This window comes from Ambystoma mexicanum, chromosome 12 (assembly GCF_040938575.1).
Source record: "Ambystoma mexicanum isolate Mex_15411 chromosome 12, UKY_AmexF1_1, whole genome shotgun sequence".
NCBI classification, from domain to species: Eukaryota; Metazoa; Chordata; class Amphibia; order Caudata; family Ambystomatidae; genus Ambystoma; species Ambystoma mexicanum.
The window spans coordinates 478,756,803-478,777,451 of NC_090936.1; the positions used below are offsets into that span (position 1 = coordinate 478,756,803).

At 47.4% G+C, this 20,649-nt stretch overlaps 1 protein-coding gene across 6 annotated transcripts in view; it reads left to right on the top strand.

Moving 5' to 3' along the window:
* DGKI (diacylglycerol kinase iota) overlaps positions 1-20,649 on the top strand; it is a 1,316,934-nt gene that overhangs the window by 726,443 nt on the left and 569,842 nt on the right. For all 6 annotated transcript variants that reach the window (XM_069628758.1, XM_069628759.1, XM_069628760.1 and 3 more), the window contains exon 5: positions 13,499-13,555. In XM_069628758.1, coding sequence (XP_069484859.1) covers positions 13,499-13,555 — 57 coding nt within the window. The remainder of the gene's footprint in view (positions 1-13,498; positions 13,556-20,649) is intronic.

Genomic DNA, 20,649 nt, shown 5'->3' on the forward strand with positions numbered 1-20,649 from the left:
GCAAATTGGCCCTGCATTACTGAGTCTAGTATACCACTGTAATAGGCCATTGGTTTGTGGCCCATGGTGTCCTTCTGTGTCAGCACCACAGTCATCAGTTGGCAGTTAGAGTGGGAGCATAAGTAGAACTCTTGCATGTAGTCTGGGTTTGCTAGCACTGGCGCAGTAGATATGACCTCCTTGAGATCTTTGAAATTGGTGAGCATGTCCTCCTTCCATACAATTTTGTTGTCATCTTTCTGGGCCTCTGTGAGGCCCTGTTAAAGGGGCTTCATGTATGCTGCATAGTCAAGTATCCATGCCCTATAGTAATTGCACAGCCCCAATAATGTTTGCATTTCCTTCACTGTTTTGGGCTGCAGGGTGGCACGCACAGAGGTGGCGCAATCAGGAATTATTCATTTTCCATTTACAGAAATCAATTGACCCAAATAGAGTACCACCTGGAGGCAGTACTGTAATTTAGCCTCATCAACCCTGTATCCCTTGCTGGCCAAGAGCTGTAGAAGTGTTATAGAGTCCTTCCTTCACTGGTGCTTGCTGACACTGCACACCAGTAAATCATCAACATATTGAATGGTGGTACTAGGCACTTACATATTGCCTAAATCAGCATGGAATATCCTGTTAAAAATGCTGGGGGACTCACAGTACCCCTGAGGCAATCTTGTGTGTTCAAAGCAAATACACCCATGTGTAAACACAGTGAGGTATTGTGAATCGGGACGGGATCCAAGGGAACAGAAAAGAAGATGCTCTTAAGATCTACCACAGTAAAGTGGGTTGCCTCTTTGGGGATTTTTACATAATATTGTCGCTGGGTTCTGGACCACTGGAAATTCTCCCTGTACAATTTCATTAAGAGGGCTCAAACCCTGAATCATTCTTGAGCTCCCCTGCTTTGCCTTTTTTATTGGGTATTTAGCTGTGTTGCATGGGGAGGTTGATGGTACAATTTTCCCCTGATTTAGTAGGGCGACGATAGTGTCTCGTATCCCCTCCTCTTCCTCCCTTGATAAAGGATACTGCCTTGCGCAGGGCAACACGGCACCTGGCTTGAGTGTTATTTGAACTGTGGTCACTGTGCCACTTGACCACTTAGCTGGTCAAGTGGCACAGCGAGTAGAGCGCTTGCTTTGACATCCGTGCAGAGCCTGCTAATGCAGGTTCGAATCCAGGTGGGGCCAAACTCATCCTTCCGAGGTCAATACATGAGCACCACAAACTGTGGGTAATAATAAGCAGCGCTCAGATACCTGAGGGTTTGTAGCACTATATAAATACCAAATTATTATTATTATTATTATTAAGAGTCCCATGTCATGGGCATTTGTTGTCCAGATCCTCTGAGGAACCTGCTTTAAGTATGTCTCAGGTAAGGGGTGCAGGGCTATGAGAGCCATCAGAGGACATTACACCTTTCGATACTGCACCATAATGGCATAAGGAATAGAAATTGCTAGCACAATCTCGCCATCATCTGGTCGATCTTGAAACAAGTCGGCATCTGTCACTTCTCTGAGAGGTATTGTAGGGTCAATACACAACACTCTGCACCACTTGTTCCCCTCTGAGTCAGTTCCAACCACAATCCATTAAGCTGACACCACCAGACCCTGTACATCTAGGGACAGTGTTGTTCCTGCCACTAATTCAGGCGTTACCATAGGCTGGAAAATAAAGTCAGATGGCACTTGCCAACAGGTCTTATCAATTTAGGGCACTGCATCGAGAAGCACTGTTATGCCATACATAAACGTATCTGGGTCCACGGGAATACTGTGAACCACTGCCTCTCCTTCTCTTGCATGGATTATGATCATTGCTCTTATGGCACACATGCCTGGAGTGGCACACATTATTCTTTGTTCTGTAAAGGAGATGGTCATAGTCAATTTGCCTAACAGTTCTCGCACCAGCACATTAATCAGAGAACTCTTTTGATATCCTGTTCATATGTGTAGGGAACCGCGGCGACAGCCCCAGAGAAGTCATGCGTGTCAAGAGTTTCACCTGCTAGTGGGAGGTTTCCCTCACTGATGCATGATTTAGTGGCACCTGTGTCAACCATGAAGATTAATTTATTGTTACATATCTCAGCGCCCACCAAGGGTTCCTCGTCAGAGTGGACTGTCATGGATAGGACTGGGCACACAAAAGTTCTATGTGGGCTGTCCTAGTCAGGGTATGTGTTGGTGCCAGGGAACGTGAAAGGGTTGTTTCCCACCATGCTCACTCCTCAGTAGGGTACAGCGGTGCCGTTCAGCACTGCGTCGTTCATTGGCACGTTACTTCTATACATGGTGTTCTGTTGGGGCATCAATGGTTGTGTCACCTGAGGGTTCTGCACTTGCGTACCTGAGGGTTGTGGTGGTAGTTGAGTGTAGGCCTGATGTTTCTCATAGGGTATGGAGGTTGGCCTCGGGAATTGCACTTGTGGGGCTTGGGTGGTGGACAATAATTGTTATATGGGTTGCATCCCACCCCCTGCCTGCTCCTACACTCACTTGTAAAATGTTCCCACTTCCCACAGCTCCAGCGCTGCGAGGGTCCCATATCTCCACGAGGTGACATACCCCTATATCCCTCTCTTCCCCCTCTGAATTCACCCCTCCTTTGCTGCTGACCCTTCTTGTTGCCACTCTGGGTAGGGGGACTGAGGTCTGCCACCCCACTGTCGTTGTCCTCCTCCTCGGCAAAATGCTGCTATTCTCACATCTGGAGGTGCAGGCATCTCCTCCGCCACCTCCATTTGCTCATTTGATGATACCGCCCCTTCAACTGCTATTTTAGCTATCTTTTTCTGTACTAGTTTTGCTTCTTAAGCCTGCAGCCATTGAGCCATTTCATTTTCTCGTTTTTTGATTCTCTTACAATGGTGTATGATTATAGTTGGAATCTCAGCCCACTCTTTCACTTCAATGCCCACTAGTTTGTCGAGTGCTTTCTGAACTACCTTGGGTAAAACCCCTTCTAATAACAAAATAAAAATGAGGAACTGACTGATCCCACTGGTCCCCCATCTCTGCACGCCACATCTCCTCAACCTTAATAATGTATTGCTCTGGGTCTTCATAGTTCCCCATGGTATACTGCATGATAGACTGCAGGTCTGATGTGTCGGGGTACGTGTCAAATACCAGAACTAACTGTATCAAAATTATTCCAGCACTGATCTGAATCTGTGACTGCTGTATGATGAATATAAGAATGTCCCTAGTTGCTCTGCTTACCCCCCTGTTAGGAACATAATCAGGGGTAGCAGAACTTCCAGTGAAACCCTCTGGGGAAAAAAATCCCTGGTGTCCAGGTGTCTTTCGGGTCCTATGTGCTGTCTCTGTTGAAACTGGATGATTGGGATGTTGTTTACACAGGCTGATGGGGTTGGCTCTAACTGACTCGAGCTGCAATAGAAACACAAAGGGGAAGGCGAACACTAGCACCTGGTATATGATGCTGATTCACAGAAGGAAGTAATTACACAGACGATTTCTTCTCTGAAGCAAGAAGGAGTTGGGGCTTAGGCTATGCGGAAGTGGCTGTTGGGGTGCAGAAAGCTTACAGAACTCAGATGTCGATCTGCCGATAAGGAGCTGGAACGCAGGTCAGTGAAGAAACAATGGGAAGGGAATAAGGAGCCGGTGAAACTGATCACATACCGGAGGAAGTACCGCTGCTACACAATTGGATTTAGAATGCGAGCACCGGAAAATGACTGACGAGGTCAGCGGACTCAAGGAGGAGGCTTTAGAGAGCTGTGAGGATAGAAATAAGATGAGGAGCGAACAGGGACTAATTCCATACCAAAAGGACAGTCAATAGTTGCAAATTCATGGAGCGATCACTGCATAGAGTAGCGATGCGTCGGCTATCTGTGTCACTGTTGTCTACCTCTGAGTCGTCAGAGTCAGTCTCAAAGTCCCCTTCTTCCTCATCAGCTGAAGAGATGGACTCCGGAGATGGAACCTTCTTCCTTCCTCGGGCTCGAAAATCCTTTTTTTTGTGTAGATAAGGCCTACCACGGAAGGAAGCCACTATGACCATTAGATATCAGCAAGCCAGTGACCTTGTTTCTGCAGTAGCCAGGACAAATAGGGGAAAAAGCCTCCAGGAACAAAAAAACCCTTAATGCCATGGATACAAGCAGCAGCTGTAGGTACAATGTTGACAATTGCTTCCTGTACGAGAGCCCTTGAGAGAGCAGCCGGATCCAGGTATGGTCTGGAGAAATTAGAGTAACGTGGGGCTTCAGTACCGTACAACCCCAATGAACGAACTGAAGAAGAACACGGTAAGGTAGAAGGGTCGCCATTCAAATTGAAGAACAGCAACTGGCAAGCAGGAGAGAGAGAGAGCGATCAGGATGAGACCCGACATACACGGAGAGGACAGGAGAAAGCAGAGTGGAAAGCCCACAAGAGAAAGAGAAAGACCGCAGAGTGCGAAAGAGAGCGGGAGATCACAGGGAGAGGGAACGAGACCGCAGGCGAGAAAGGCACCGCCGTGGGAAAAAGTAAGTGAGCAGAATGGCAGGGAGCCAAGCCAAAAGACAGAGAGGCAAGAAGCGGAACAATGCTAAAGTGGAAACACTAGCGGAGACGACCGCCAAAGGAGAAAACGCTAGGGTTGCAACACGCTGACCACCGGGAGGAGATGGAAAAAGAACTTTCCGGCCGTGACCATGTTGGAAAACAACTAGACTGTGCAGAAGATGCGGCGAGGAAAACATGACGGTATTCTTCAATGGAGGTGGTGCCTCCATGGATTTCATAAACGCCAGCTCCCCGGGAGCGTGACACTCTGTCTGTGGTCCATGATAACTTACTCCCACAATTCCAATGGGTGGAGGCTTAGTAGGGAGAGGAGAAAAGACTGAAACGTTACTGGAGCTTGGAAGCGCCATTTTAGGGGAAAGACATGTCACCAGCCCAACTCGCCTCCACCTGTTCCAGAGAGACCATCGCTGCCCACGGAACATGACAGTATGCCCCCTCCAAAAGGGCGGACTCCCTGGTTTACCAGGATGTAAGCGATGAAACAGTCGGACCAGACGAGAAGCATGCACTAAAGTGGCCAGTTCCCAAGTCCTCTCGTCAGGTGAGTCCTCCTTCCAATCCACCAGGCATTGGAGTCGTCCTTGAAAATAACAGGAATCGCAGATCCCCAAGACCTTGATTTCCGGCCCCAAAATTGTGACCATAGACAGAGGCCTCGGGACCAATCCACAACCAAAACAATCTGGAACATCCGGCTTCAGCTGTGACACGTCGAACACTGGGTGAATCCTGGACAAAAAAGGTGGAAGTTGAAGATGGAAAGCCACCAATCCCTTCTAATTCAAAATTGTGAAGGGACCAAAATATCGGGGAGACAACTTGGAGGGCACCAGATGCCAAGTGAGAAACCTAGATGCCAACCAAACCTTGTCCCCAGGGTTGAAGACTGGAGCCGGAGACCGATTGTGGTCACCAAAAGTTTCACCCGGTCCAGAGCCTCCTGTAGAGCGAGCGGTCCTGTGACCTAACTGAATGTTACGTACCAGGTCATCTATATCCAGGAAATGGGTAGCTGAAGCAGTGGCCACACGGAATCATGTAGGGTGATAGTTGTAGGTACAAAAGAATGGACTGGTCTTTAGTACTGTGTGAGTTGCATTATTGTATGCATATTCAGCCAAAAGGAGTAGCTTCGACCAATTATCCTGAGCAGCAGAGATGAAACACCGTAAATATCCTTCCAATGTCTGATTCAATCTCTCTGTCTGCCTAGTTGTCTGTGGATGGAAACCAGATCTCAAGGCCCTTTTAATGTCAAGAATTGAACAGACTTGTCACCAATAACAGGAGGTGCATTGTGATCCCCTGCCGGACACAATTGTTCGGGTAATCCTTGGTGAGACAATATGTTCTCAATAAAGATACGGGCCATCCAGTAGCGGTACGAAGTGTGCAAGCTTTGTGAATGAATCAATAGTCACCATCACAGTGGTGAGACTGTGTCGAGGGGGTAAATCTACAATAAAATCTGTAGAAATTATCTATCAAGGCCTATCAGGTAGAGTCATTTTAACCAGATGTCCCAAAGGAGAGATCCGAGGTATCTTGGGTTGAAGGCAAATGGTACATGAGGACACGTAATCCTGCACATCTTTGATTAAGGAGGGGCACCAAAATTGCCTCTGGATCAATTCTGTAGCATTGGCCGCCCCCCTATGTCTGGCTGCTTGAGTATTGTGGCACATACGAAGGATTTATCGCTGCAGAGACGCCATCAGAAGAAAAACATTTTGATCATGGAAGTAGCATTCGTTCTCCTTTATGAGATCATATTTGGGAATCAATTGTTGACATTCTATTTCATGATCTTTCGTATCAGATTCAATACTTTGTAAACATTTTTAAATGGCGTTTATAAACAGTGCTTTGGGAAACAATAATTCAGAATGGAACTGAGAGGCACCCAATGGTTTCTTCCTGGATAATGTGTTGGCCCGAAGATTAACGCTCGCTGGGATGAATGGGAAGGTTATGTTATAGGGTGAAAAGAACTGTGCTCAACGCACTTGTCGGCTGGTCCTAGTTTGAGCAAATTATAGGGCCTTGAGGTTGTGATGCTCCATCCTCACTTCCACTGGATACAAAGCTCCCAGCAACAGGTGTCTCCATTCCTCGAAAGCCCTCTTTATCATCAACAATTCTTTTTCCAGAACGGAATAATTTAGCTCAGATGTAGTCAAGGTTTTGTAAAGGTAACCGACAGGACATTCATCACCTTGCTTGGTTTCGTTTAACAGCACTACGCCTATAGCATAGTGGGAAGAATCAGTCTCTAAAATGAATTTCTTGTTCTGATCAGGCGTGTTCAGAATTGGGGCTTTAGTAAATAAGGTTTTCAGTTTATCAAAGGCATGTTGGGTTTCTGTGAACCAGTAGAAGGGTATTCCTTTTTGTAATAGGGTGGTAAGGGGCCAGATTATAGAAGAGAAGCCAGGAATGAACTTTCTATAAAAAATTGGCAAACCCTATAAAATGCTGAATATCCTTCACAGAGGCTGGTGATGGCCAATCCAATACCGACGCCACCTTCGCGGGATCCATGGACATACCCTGAGCTGACAAAACGTAACCCAGATATGTGACTTGGCTTTGATTGAATTCACATTTCTCTAATTTACAATATAAATGATTCTCTTTAAGTCGCCTGAAAACTTCCTGAACATAGGGGGTCGTGACAAACCTTTTGTTTGGAAAAAGTCATCCAAATCCGTCATCCATGTCAAATGTTATTGCAAGAGAATTGTCAGATTTCTAATATATACGTACATTACGTATACCCATTTGGTATTGATCAGAATGGACCTGGGTGTAACACCACTCACAGATATGGTGAAAACACGTCTCCTTTTGTACTTGGTAAAATTGTATAGGTTAGACCATGATAGTCCTTAATGGCATGCTGTGATGAAATGTAACTTGGCTGTAAAATGTTTTTCATTGATTTGATGTTCTCAGCATTGCCTCTGGCTGCATTTGCTTCTGACTGCATATGAGCTCTAAGTTATATGCAATACTATTTCTGAATAAATGTGTTTGTGTCTCGTTGAAATATACTTTGAGACTGGAAAATAATTGTCAAAAAGCATTGGCAAAGCCAACAGTTTTGGCTTTTGTGTAATCGTGGGATAGGCATTTTCTGCCACTGCCATAATGGTGTTAGCTGCAAAACAAAAGGGGTGATGGCTGGGTGGTTTACAATTAATCTGAACCTATGCATTGCTCTGATCTCTAGCCTTAAGATTGCAACAGCTGGAAAATGGTCTGATTACCTGGACATATGATAGCAGTGCCTGACACATGCTTATCCGATCCCTATACACTTCTTAAAACTGTTGGATTCATCAATGCTCGTTTTTAACAGGACTTCAGTGCAAGGAACAGATATAAGTAAAGTTGCTGAAGGCACACTTACTTAAGGCATTTTATTACACCAGGAAGACAGGTATAGCTGCAAATAAGCCAGTAACTCCCAGCAGACTACTTAGAAATACAACGGGCCAGCCAAGGTTTCAGTTTACTGCTTGATAGAGCTATCTCAAACATATCCCAAGAGGGTATGTTTTCAGTAGGAAAGAACACAATTTCTGTTTTCCTTGGGATGCACCTTTACTGAGTCAGACCTTGCCAAAGAATTAATAAAAGGTTGACAATGAGTGACATTACCAAGATGAGGCACATTTAACTAAGAAGAGGTCAGAAAGATTTGGGAACCCTCATCCCAAAAATATGAAAACACATTACCCTTTATCATTGATGCCAGGAGGGAATATATTGTAGTGGAGGTGAAATCTTGTGGACGGTGTGTGGTCTAGTGGAGGAATTGTCAAGTGGAGAAATTATGGCCCAGTGAAGGATTAGTCATCTCGTTGAGGATTGACCATCAAGTAGAAGAGGCATTATCTTGAAGTGCAGCTGTGATCTAGTGAAGCGTGTGTGCAGTAGCCAAGACATTGTGACCTAGTGGAGGACGAGTGATCTAGCAGAGAATTTGTGACAAAATGACGGAGACCTGGTATGCTCGAGGAGGTGTGGCATAGTGGATGAAGTGTGGTCTAGTGTACAGTGTGTGGTCTATTAAAAGGGTTTTGGGCTAGTGAAAGGGGTGTGGTCTAGCATGGGACTTGTGGTATAGTTAAGGAGGTTTGGTCTATTAGTAAATTTGTGGTATATTGAAGGAAGCCTGGTCAACAGAGAAGGTGTGGCCTAGCTGGAGGAGATATAATCTACTAGACGATTAGTGGTCTCTTGAAGGATGCCTGGTCTGCTGGAGAGGGGTGGCCGTGTGGAGGAGGTGTGGTCAGGTTCAGAATTAGTGGTCTGGTGAATGATGCTTGGTCTGCTGGCATGGGGTGGCCTTGTAGAGGAGGTGTGGTCCATTACAGAATTTGTGTCATGGTGAAGGAGAGCTAGTCACCAAAGTAGGTGTGGCCTATTGGAGGAGATGTGGGCTAGTCGATGTTTAGTAATCTGGTGAAAGAGCTGCTGAAGAAGGTGCTTCCCTGTGGAAGAGGTGACGTGTAGTAAAGGGTTAGTGGAATTGTGAAGGAGGCCTGAACTGCTGGAGGAGATGTGGTTGAGTGGAAGCAATGTGGTTTACTAGAGGATTAATAGTCTGGTGAACGATGACTGGCCTGCTGGAGAGGAGTCGCCTTGTGCAGGGGGATGTGGTCTACTAGAGGATTGGTGGTGTGGTGAATTATGCCTGATCTGCTGGAGAGGTGTGGCCTTGTGGAGTAGGTGTGGTCTAGTAGATGAGTTATTTTCTAGTGCAAGAAGGGTTGTCTGCTGGAGGAGTTTTGATCAGTTGGAACACCCGAGAGTAGAAACCCCGACCCAGAACATGAAGGCCGCCTTCAACACCAATTCGGAGAGAGCGACGTCCATGGCCAACCTCTTGATTCGTGACCTGGGAACTACAATCCGAACCATGCAATGCTGGACAGGAGGAGATAGGAAATGCACTTCATAACCCCTCAGAACTGTGTCCAGAGCCCAGGAGTCAGAATACCACCTTTCTCATACCGGAAAACAAAACTTCCGGAGCCGCCCGCCAACCGGCATGTCCAAACCATCAGGACTAAGGCGCCGAACTCAGGACGCGAAGAGCGTGAAGGACCCCAACCCCCCCTTGGTCTCCGAAAAGAATGTGATGAGAAGCCAGGGAAAGACCTACTGGTAACTGCCCCAACACCAAAGAAGACCTCTTGGCTGTTGAAGGAGGCATGCGTTAAAGTTTTTGTCCGCCCTAAAAACTTTGGGCACCTTATCCTCAAGGGAATCCCCACAAATCCTGGACCCATTGAAAGGAAGTTTCAGGGCAGCCGCCTTCTTAAGGCTGGATTTAACCCGGCGGTCTACTGGATCCTGGCCGGCTGCCTCCTCGGCCGACATAGAGGAGCGACCCACCAGGCTGGCGAGCATATCGACTTCAAAAGGATCAAACAGTAAATTCTTGCCCTTCAATGGGTAAAGTTTGGGCATGAAGCGGGGCAATGCAATTTTCTCCGGGTAACACCATTCCCGAAAGATTTTTTCCCGGACATCAGAAACCAATGGCAGCCCCAACCTAGGGGTATGCCTATACTGACGAATAGAAGGGTCGGCCCTCTCTACCGGTACAAGGGGCTCCGAAAACCCCATTCAATCCCCAACTTGAGCAAGCACCTCCTCCACTCCCTCTCAGTCCAAGTACTACCCTTCCGCAGCAGCTGAAGAGGAACAGGAAGAGTCTGAAGTCCCAGAAAATGAAGAGGACGAAGAAGACAGATGCCTGCGCCTGTCCGTGTGCATGCCTCCATTCATGATGTTTAAGTATCCTCTGTAACTCCTGCCTGGAAAGGGAAAAACATCTCTTTCGCCTTCTACTTTCTCTTCCTGCACACCACAGAAGAAGAGGGAGATGAAGAAGAAGAAGACAGGACCAGATGCCTGCTCTCAGTTGAATGGTTATCCATAATATATCCTCAGAACACCAGTGACCAAATGATGCCCAGTCTTCTCAATACCAATCCATGGTATACAACCCCATGTAACCAGCCGTTACTCCAAATAGAGGCCAGAAAACAAAACAACCAATAGGAAACAACATTTAATAAAATCCTATGGCAACCCCTCACACAGCACCAGAGGCGGGGCCCACCCGCCCCTGGAGCAATTCTGAGAGAACCCCAACACGAGCTGTAAAGCCGCTCGCATTGAAAGGAAGTATCAGGGAGAAGAACAGCGTCAGGAGGAAACATGCAAATAACACATTTTTACATGTGGCAGAGCTGCTGGCAGACTTCTCCAGGACCTGGGACGGAAAACCCTGCGCTGGCCATAGCCCCGCTGATGCCAGGCGAGGCATCCAACTCCACCGGGTCCCAAGCCCCGCAGTGAATCCGGGAGTATCACCGCACCTGAGGAAGCCGGAGGCCCCGCCACACTGCCCCATCAGGGGGTCAGCAATCTTCGCTCCCCAGTGCTCCGCGCCGGGAAAAAAGAACCCAACCTGCTGGAGTCAGGAAAAATTAAAACTGAGTGGCAAGATTATGAGGGAGGAGTTATAGGGAATAAAAGAAATAAAAGAAGGTCCTGTGTCGGAGGCAGGGGCCTCATGAGGTAAGTACTGGGACGAGGAAGAGCAGGCGTGGAGGTAATGAAGCTTACACTAGAATTATTTAATTTAAAAATAAACGTGTTTAATTATAACAAAACGGCTGACTGGATCTCGAGGAGGAAGGCGGAGGAGAGAGGTTTTCTTCCCTCCGCTATTGTGACATGAGATAAGGCGTCCGCGGACTTCTTGTTTCCTTCCAGGATGCGAGTAAACCACTTCCTGTAGGAGTCATGGAGTTTTTCTCGATGCCAGAGTGCAGTCGGGGTCATGCAGATCCAATTTGAGTGTGCCATTGCTTAGAGATGGCTAACTCGAGCCATTGCCAAGATGTATTATTCAAATGATCTCTCACACATCCTTCCCGAGAAGCTCTGAAAGAAACATCAGACCCATTAAAATTCTGTTGGTAGACTACTAGCTGGCCTCACATACTGGAAACAGCATCCACTTGGCGGTCCTGAGGGTCCCGCACTGCCTGAAAGTCTAGGCCAAAATGCCTTTTAGGATCATGACTTAAATTCAATAAGCCTCTTTATGTAACCACGGTTCTTGAAATCACGTGTGAGTGGGTCTTCTCTCCCAGTCACATCTTCTAAGCTCTGGAACTTCTCCCTCTGTGGCCCCTCGAGCTTGAGGACTGCCTCACCTCAATGATGCTCTCAAAATCCTGATGATTATACTGTGAGACCTGAGGACAATCAGTCTCTCTTCAGCCTGCACAACTCCACACTATTGTTGATGACGTAGACTTCCTCCAAGGACCGCTGCAAAAATAACATATACTTGAGGATGTCTCCTGTGAACTTTCTAAAAACATGCCCAAAAATCACTTTGAAAACTCTCCAAATCGCAATGCCTACCATGCTTGGCAGCAGCACGCCGCCATTTAAACAACCCACATGCCACCCATTGCCTCAACCTCAACCTTTGGCACAGGAAGCCACGGCCAGATGCTCCCAATCCCCCCCACAGCTCTAGACCTGGAGGCATGGTAAGCACAGAGCAACCGGTCAGCTCTGCCACAGAGCAGGGCAGTGTTTGTGTCTCGCTTCCATGTTGTGGAAAAGGTAGCTAGGGCTCGACACGTGACAATACAGAATCGCCAGGGCTTCACAAATGCAGGCCCAGGTTGCCTGCATTGCAGGGCAGCGAACACCCAGGGAAGCTGGAAGACGGAGCAAGACAACCTGCTCGCAGGGTCATCTGAATTTCAACAACCCAAGGTTCTGTACATGGGATAGAGGCCGGCCGATGCAACTCATCGTTTTGAGGGGGCTGCTCTCCCGTGCCGAAGAGAAAAAGAAGGCGCTTCAACATATCTTCCCCTACTCACCTTCCATATCCGCTTCTTTCACTTACCCCCACCTCTCCCTCCTTACATCCTCTCCCTAATGCCCTTTCTGTCTCCCTCCTCCTTCAGGAGGAACGTGTGAGAAGGTGAAGAGAAGGAGGACTAGGGATTAGTGGGGGAACATCAAGACTACAGCAAAGATAAGACAAAAAGAATGAGTATGAGAGAGGTATGTGATGAAAGACGAATTTAGCACAAGGCAGACTGTTTCAGAGGATGAGAGGAGACACAATAAGGAGGGAAGAGAGAAGCGGGGGAAGGTGTTGGTGGAAGATCAGTCCAAAAGGGAGGGCCTGGCAACCTGCAGAAGCTGTTAAGTGTAAGAAGCCCAGGGGCATAACTCAAGCACAAGAGTCTGATGCCTGCCTTCCCATGTTCAGGTGACCCACGACACCATGGGTGATGCCCTGGTTTCCTGGGAGAGAAGCTGACGAGCAAACAGTCTGACAAAAAGGGCACCTCATCCAACCAACAAAGTAGTGCAGGGCACTTAAAACTCTCAGGACTCTGAGCGACTTCCCTCCAAGGGAGGGTGTTTATTTAACCCCCCGACCCTCCCCCTTGATCACAGTTACCTCTTATTTGATGTTGTGTAAAATAAACATTATTGAACTTGTCTTTGTGTTGTTGGTTGTTCCCCTTAGCGGTGCCATGTTCCAGTGGGTAATGCCTTGAGCCAATATGGCACTCGGGACATAGAGGACAGAAAGGAGGCCAAGAGTATCCTATCTAGACTTGCCTGCTGCTACTCCCTGCTTTCTTGCTTTTACACTGGACCAACAGTAGTGATGAAAGTGCAAGAGATGTGCCCAGATGAGATGTGCTCTTTTTCCCCTTATGAACCATTTGTTTTGGCGCCAGAAGTAGGCGACGCATTTACCTGTGGGCATCAACTGCACCAAGCACATGCACTCACTGCTTTTTATGCTTGCTCTTTGTGCTTGCTCCATTTGCAGTAGAAATAATGAGAACTATATTTTTTTCTTTTTCCAGATCAATTTTCGATGCAAGCCGACATTCCGGGAGGGCAGTATACGAGCTCCAAGAGACGTAAGCAATGAAATCCGATCTTCGCCAGAACTGAGTTACATCGAAACCATAGCTCAGATATAGCCCCATACCCTTAAGAGCTCAGTCAGGAACCCTTTGCCTGCCCGGCACTAGGGCCAGAGGATGGCTCTCTTTAGCTGCCCCATGTGAGAAATGTGACAGCTCCCCTGTAGCAGGTCAATGAAGTAATAGAGCCTACAGACCAGTGGAGTAACTTTGCTGAAAATGTTGGGGGGGGGGACATGACATCTGAAGAAAAAGTGCCCCAGCCAAATGAATAGGGACTAAATGGTGTGCCATGAAAGTTGGGGGGGACAAACACCCCTGTGCCTCCCTAAAATGATGCCCATGCTACAGACAATCTTACACTGTCCCCTTTCCTCCATACTCTTGGTATGTCCCACCGAATGGAGAACGGGACAGAGAATTTTGCTGAGAGCATCTTAGAACGGTAGTTTAGCACGTGCATGGTCTGGCATTCCCCATACGGTACCTCCCCCTCACGCCCTGCCAAACCGTCAGTCCATTCTCTACATCAGACGGGTATGGCGCGTCGAGTGGCGGCTGCGCCCAGTTGCACATCTAAATGTAACTAAACCCCACAGCACATGCCCAACAGGTTTGGGAGATGCGTCATTTCTCTCCTTAGGTGTGGTACACACAGCAACCTAAATTCAGGCCACTGAGCCACAACACCTTGACACATTCCTTCCAAGAGTTAGAAGAGTCCAGTCTTTCGTTTTTAGGTCTTTCTGAAAAAAGCTTAGTGACTCACTGAGGTCAGACCCTATGCGTAGATATTTTTTTTTAAAAAAAGTGGAATGCATTCGAGCAGGTACAAGCCATCAATCGCTTCGGACGTAGGGTTAATTCACAGAAGCACATTGCTGTATCCTTCTGCAACAGAGTCCCCTGGACTTCCTCTCAAGTTTCCTTGAGCAATCCTCCTGAATGACACCCTTCTCTGCACTAGGAAACGCTGGCCAACAGCAACGCCACAGCTCTTTCCTTCCCAGCACAGGAGCAGCAGGGATGACCACTGTAGTACAGCCAATGTCGCTTGTCTGCTTTTTAGCTTGTCTATTTTTTTGGAATTCTGTTTTTGAAATGACTGCTGTTTTCTGATTCCTCTCAGCAGAATCTAAGCAATGACGTTTTTCCAAGCCCATAAACGTGTTGGCAAGCAGGTCTTGATGCTCAGTAATAGATGGCTACCCTCGTTATTTCCCGGTGTTAGGGCACAATAACCCTAGGAAAAGGGAAACCGATGTAAGTCATGTCTATGAAGACCTCGGAATATTGGCTTAATATAGTGGAGTGCTTCATTCTGCGGTGTACTGCAATCTCACCTGTGGAGCCTGCCTTTTTGAATCTCCTCTTGTACAGTATGCCCAACAGTGTTAATGTTTTAGCTGGTAACATCCCAATAAGTATGTAGCAGAAAATCTCATAATCACAGTATTCATGTTCAGATTTGAGTTGACAGTGGCAATTCCTTGACGGTAACCATGCATACATGTATGTGGGGATGTTTTCTTTTCTCATGGCACTGGTAATAGATAAAACTCAGCATATATTTTGAAATAAAAATGTTTAAAACATTGATTTCTTGATTGACCTAAAGGCTGGGGTACAGTCATTTGAAGACCTTCCAATCTCACGTGTATGACATTTTTTTTGTCATTTAAATTTTATTGTACATTTCTACAGCAGGGCAAGCACATTAATAATATTATTCAAGCGTTCAGAAAATAAACATTATACAGTTGCACACATTGTCCAATGATGGTTAATCTCTAATTGACCCTCCTGAACGAAAATGTCAAATTAACAAGAGTAAAAACAAAATAAATTAAGCTTGCCTCAACAGTTTTGATGATATGATATGGTATTCATAACACGCCTATACACAAGTGTTGCAAGGTGCGACGAGGCAAGGGAGGGGGAACAGAGGGAAGACAGAGACAGCGATCTTACTAGGCCAGGTGACAGTGAGATTGCGCAAGTGCAGGGGAGGGGGGAAGGGAAAAGTGGGAGGGGAAATGGGGGGCAGTGCAGTACATAAGATAACTGTGAAAGAAAAATAAATAAGATAGATAAATAAAATAAGTAAAGACAATAAATAAAAGTGCAGCCAGCTGGTGGCAAGTGCAAGGGTAAGGGCAGACCTTAGGTTTCAAGTGCTGGTGGGGGGCTGTAGGGATACATAAACAGTTCCAGAGTGCAAGGGATGCCAGGGGGGCAGTGCAGGTATGCAACTGGTGGGCAGGGGATCTTGGCCAGAGATCAGAGGGTAGCTAGGTAAGCCAGTGCAGTTTCAGTTTCAACCAGGAGATTAACAGGGGAGAGGAGGAGAGAAAGCAGAAGCAAAGAGGAATGTCTTGAGGTGCTTCCAGAACCGGATATGGTTCTCCTCAAGTTTCAGAGAGGCAGGGAGGCTGTTCCAGAGGGAGGCTCCAGCAGAAGAAAGAGATCTACCACCAACTCGTTGCTTGAAAAAGCGACTGACCCTGAGGAAGTTGTATGCGGATGAGCGAAGAGCTCGAGAAGGAAGATATTTAGGAAGATAGAGTTGTAGGTATTGAGGCCCCAGAAGGCCTTGTGGACAATGCCGAGGGTTTTGAACTTAATCCTCACTGCCTCTGGGAGCCAGTGCAGAGATTTCAGTCCTGGAGAGATACGAACCCTGGGCTTGAGGCGAAGGACAAGTCTCGTGGTCCTGTTTTGGATGAGTTGCAGAGGGCAGAGAGTAGAGGCAGGCAGATTTAGAAAGAGGCTATTGCAGTAGTCCAGCCTAGAGAGAACCAGAGCTCTGGAGGCAGTGAGCTTCTGGTGGAAGGAGAAAAAAGGAAGAATGCCTCTGAGGAGGTGTAGCTGGTAGTGTGACTTTTTAGAGACATCATAGATGTGAGGAGAGAAGGAGAGTGTGGAGTCGAAATTGACCCCAATGTTTTTAGCCTCTCAGGTGGGAGCAGGAAGATGGCCAAGAGAGGCCGGCCAGAGAGTGACAGGAAAGGAGGGAACAGGTGTGCCGATGAGGAGAATCTCGGTCTTACTGGCATTAAGGCAGAGATCATTAGCAGCACACCACTCCTGGATAGCAGACAGACAGTCAGAGATGACAGAAGGAGAAGAGGTGGAGTAAGGGAGCTTGAAAATGAGTTGAGTGTCATCCGCATAGCACTGAAAGTTGGGGCAGAGAGTGTCAATGCGGTGGGAAAGAAGTGCCAGGTATTGGTTGAACAGCCAGGGAGAGAGGTTAGACCCCTGAGGAACACCACAGGTAGAGATAGAGATAGAGGAGAGGAAGGACCCAAGTTGGACCTGGGAGGGTTGATCTGAGAGGAAAGAGGACAGCCAAGCCATGGCCTGATCGGTGATACCCAGGTTATCACGGAGGCAGTTGATCAGGATGGCATGGTTGACCATGTCAAAGGCAGAAGAGAGATCAAGTAAGATGAGGACACATGGGGTGTTGGAATCGAGGTTGGAGAGCAGGTCTTCACAGATGTTCAGGAGAGCAGTTTCTGTGCTTCTGGCAGCTCTGAAGCCAGACTGATGGTCATGGAGGCAACCAACAGATTCAGTGTGAAGATTAAGCTGGGAGATGGTCAGCTTGTCCAGGAGTTTGCCCATGAAAGGAGTGATAGAGATTGGGCGATAGTTGGCCGGGTAGGAGGGGCCGGCAGTGGGTTTCTTAAGAAGAGGGTGCACAAGGGAGTGCTTCAGGGGGAAGGGAGGACACCAGTGGCAAAGGAGTGGTTGCAGAGGTCGGCCAGAGCAGGGGCCAAGGTGTCAATGTGGTACTTGATGGTTTTGGAGGAACAGGGGTGAACCTGTTTTGACGAGACTTTCATAGATCGGAACTTGTCTAGAAACCTCGTCTGGGGAGAACCAGGGAAAGCAGAGAAGGAGGGAGGAGAGAAGGTCGAAGAAGGGCCAGGGGAGTAGCATGAAGTCGAGGGGGAAGGGGGAGGGGAAGAGAGAGAGGACAGGATGTGCTGAGTTTTAGAGATGAAATGAGAAGCCAGTGCTGTGCAGAGGGTCTGGGAGGGGACAGGAGAGGTAGAGACTGCAACAGGATTGGTCAGCTCCTTGCAGAATTTAAACAGTTTGGCCAAGTTGTTAGATGCCGCAGAGACGTGGACTTGGATGTGGGCTCTCTTCTTGGTGTGGACAGAGAGCCGGTATTGCCTTTGGAGGAGGCGGCAGGCCAGTTTGTCAGAGGATGTACCAGAAGCACACCATTTGCTCTCAGCCACCCTGCACTTGCGTTTAAGGGTGGCAAAGTCTGAGTCGTACCAGGAGCTGTACATGCCTCTGGGTTTCAAGCGGATCCTCATGACAGGGGCAAGAACATCGAGATTATCAGATATATCAGAGTGGAACATGGAGAGGGCTGTGTCAGGATGTGAGTCAACCAAAGTGGGAGGGGGTGACAAGAAAGTTGCAACGAAAGCCTCAACTGACACACGCTTCATGGGTCAGATAACTGAGAAGGTAGGTGGCAGTGCTGGAATTGGCTTGCCTTGAGGGGTGGAGAGATTGAGTAGGGAGGAAAGGAGAAAGTGATCACTCCAGGAGAGAGGGATAGAAAGGGAAAGGTTTGTAGGGATCAGAACATCAAGAGTGTGCCCTGCAGAGTGAGCCAGGCCAGAGGGGAGGATAAAGAGTGAGAGCAAATCACAGAGGTTGCAAAAGAATCTAGAGGAAGGACAGGAAGCATCCAGGTGGATGTCAAAGTCTCCAAGAAGGAGTTGAGTGGTAGAGACCAGGAGGGAGGAGGAGAGGTCCGCCCACTCAGAGAGGAAGGAGGAGATCTGACCAGTTGGCCAATAGATGGTAGCCACAGTAAGGGAATGGCTGAGCGAGAGAGAGAGAGCCTGCAGACGAGGCATTCGAAAGAGGAGTAGGCCTGCGTAGTAATGACAGAGGCAGGAATCCACTCTGGGAAGATCAGTCCTACACCCCCTCTGGAATGGTTGGGATTGTATACGAATTGTTCGTATTACAACTGTTCGAATGACAATTGACCTTTTCACAATTGACCGAATTGTGAAGGTCAATTGTAACATATATGTGGGGGGAAACCCCCCGCAACCCCCCACCCAACCCAAACCCGCCCAAAACCCCACGGTAGTGGCCATGTAGTTATGGTTAAGTTGCTGTTTCCATAGGAAGAGCACTTTTTGGGCGGCTTATAACTTCGCTCTCCCTGGACGGATCCTCACCAAACTTTGCAAAAAAAGTAGTTGGGTCACTCTGAATTTTATTGCAAAGTCTGGTGAGGATTCGTCCAGGGGGGGGAAAGTTATAGGGGGGGTCCCAAAACTTATTTTTTTCCCATAGACTGAACGGGAAAAAACTTTGCGCACGGCTACAGCCCGAACCGCTGGACGGATTTACACCAAATTTGCGGCAGGAGCGGCGCCTGGTCCCAAAAGCGTGCTTTTGTAAATTTGGTGTAAATCTGTCCAGTAGTTCTTTTAAAAATGACCAAAATGTAAGGGAAAAAAATTAGTGATATCTGTGTTCGCTTCGTGGACGGACTTCCCTGTTCGCTCCGCGGACAGCACCCCGATTGGCCCATGGCCTTGCGCCATGTCCGCGGACATGCGACGTGTTTGCTGATTGGACGGCGAGGAGCGTGGAGCGCGTCAGATTTTCTGTGGCGCCTGCCATCTTGTATTCGCAGTCGACCGCGTACAGCGCAGTGAAACGTGGATAAAAAATTGTATTTAGTGCCGTGTGTTGGTGTGTAAGAGTGTTTGGGGAGGGTGGGGGAGTATGAGATAGGTTCAATGTTTTGTTTTTTTATGTGCTAGACGTTTTTGTTGCGTTCGATTTGTCCGCGGAGAACACGGCTGTTCTGACATTTTGTAAATAAACTAAATGGTGGGGTGTTTAGAGGACGGAGTATGTGTCATTTTTGTTCGCAAGGAAGGTAAAAATGAGCTATGAACACTCGCGGTGTACTTAATTGTTCGTAAATACACAAACTGGGGGTGTCCTCAGGACGCTGTCCGTATTGTAATCTGTCTAGTTGAATGTGTTCTAAGAACACTCGCAGTGTCCCGAAATGGTTGCAATTACACAAAATGGGGGTGTTCTGAGAACGTTGTTTGTATTGTTCGTTGTCAGGGTGAAAGTGTTTTAAGAGCACTCCTTTTGTCCTCTAATAGTACAATTTCCTAGGGGCGTCAACCGACTTTTTGTCCACTAAAGAAACGATAAATCCGGCTGGTGTGCGCCGACATTATGTGATAATCCTATGACTGGCGCTATTGACCTGGCTGACTTGCTTTTGCGACACTAAATCATATCTCCCGCCCCTAAGCCTGACATTATCAAAGCATTCATATTCCCCGCCTCTCTCCATGACGTTACAGGGTGTGTAATCAAACGCGCCCAGTCGTCTCCAGTACTACGCGACTTTACACAGAACCCGGAAGACAACACACATTATGTCACAACACAGCGCGCCACAATTCGGAATATGAAACTGTGATTTAAAAGCAAACAGCAAGATTGTAAATGTTGTAAAGTACATTTATTTGACATCAAATGTTTAGAGAATATTCAGCAATTTGCATTTGTCTTTGTTGTCGATCCGCAAAAGTTCATGTTGAGACACGCGATGTTCCTTTGCGGTACAGAGAGTGTTAGATCAGCTTACAACTCAGTGCGCCACAATTCGGAATATGAAACTGTGGTTTAAAAGTAAACAGCAGGATTGTACATTTGGTAAAGTACATTTATTTCACATGAAATGTTTAGTGAATATTCAGCGATTTGCTATTGTCTCTGTTGTCGATCAGCAAAAGTTTATTTGGAGCCACGCGTTGTTCCTTTGCGGTAGATAGGCTGTTGGTTTATGATAAAAGCAGTAAATGGTCGCTCTGATAATCGGAAGGTTGCTCCAACAACGAGCCATTAGACCACCCTATTGGTTGGTATGTTGTTTGTAGCCGCTAGTACTGCGTAAGGGCATATTGGTCCTTGGCGATTGTCCCATAAAATGGTGAGGGTCATGAAGTTGCATATTTGGACCTGCACCTGGCAGTTGAAGACCCCATCCGCTGGAGTCTGTAAAT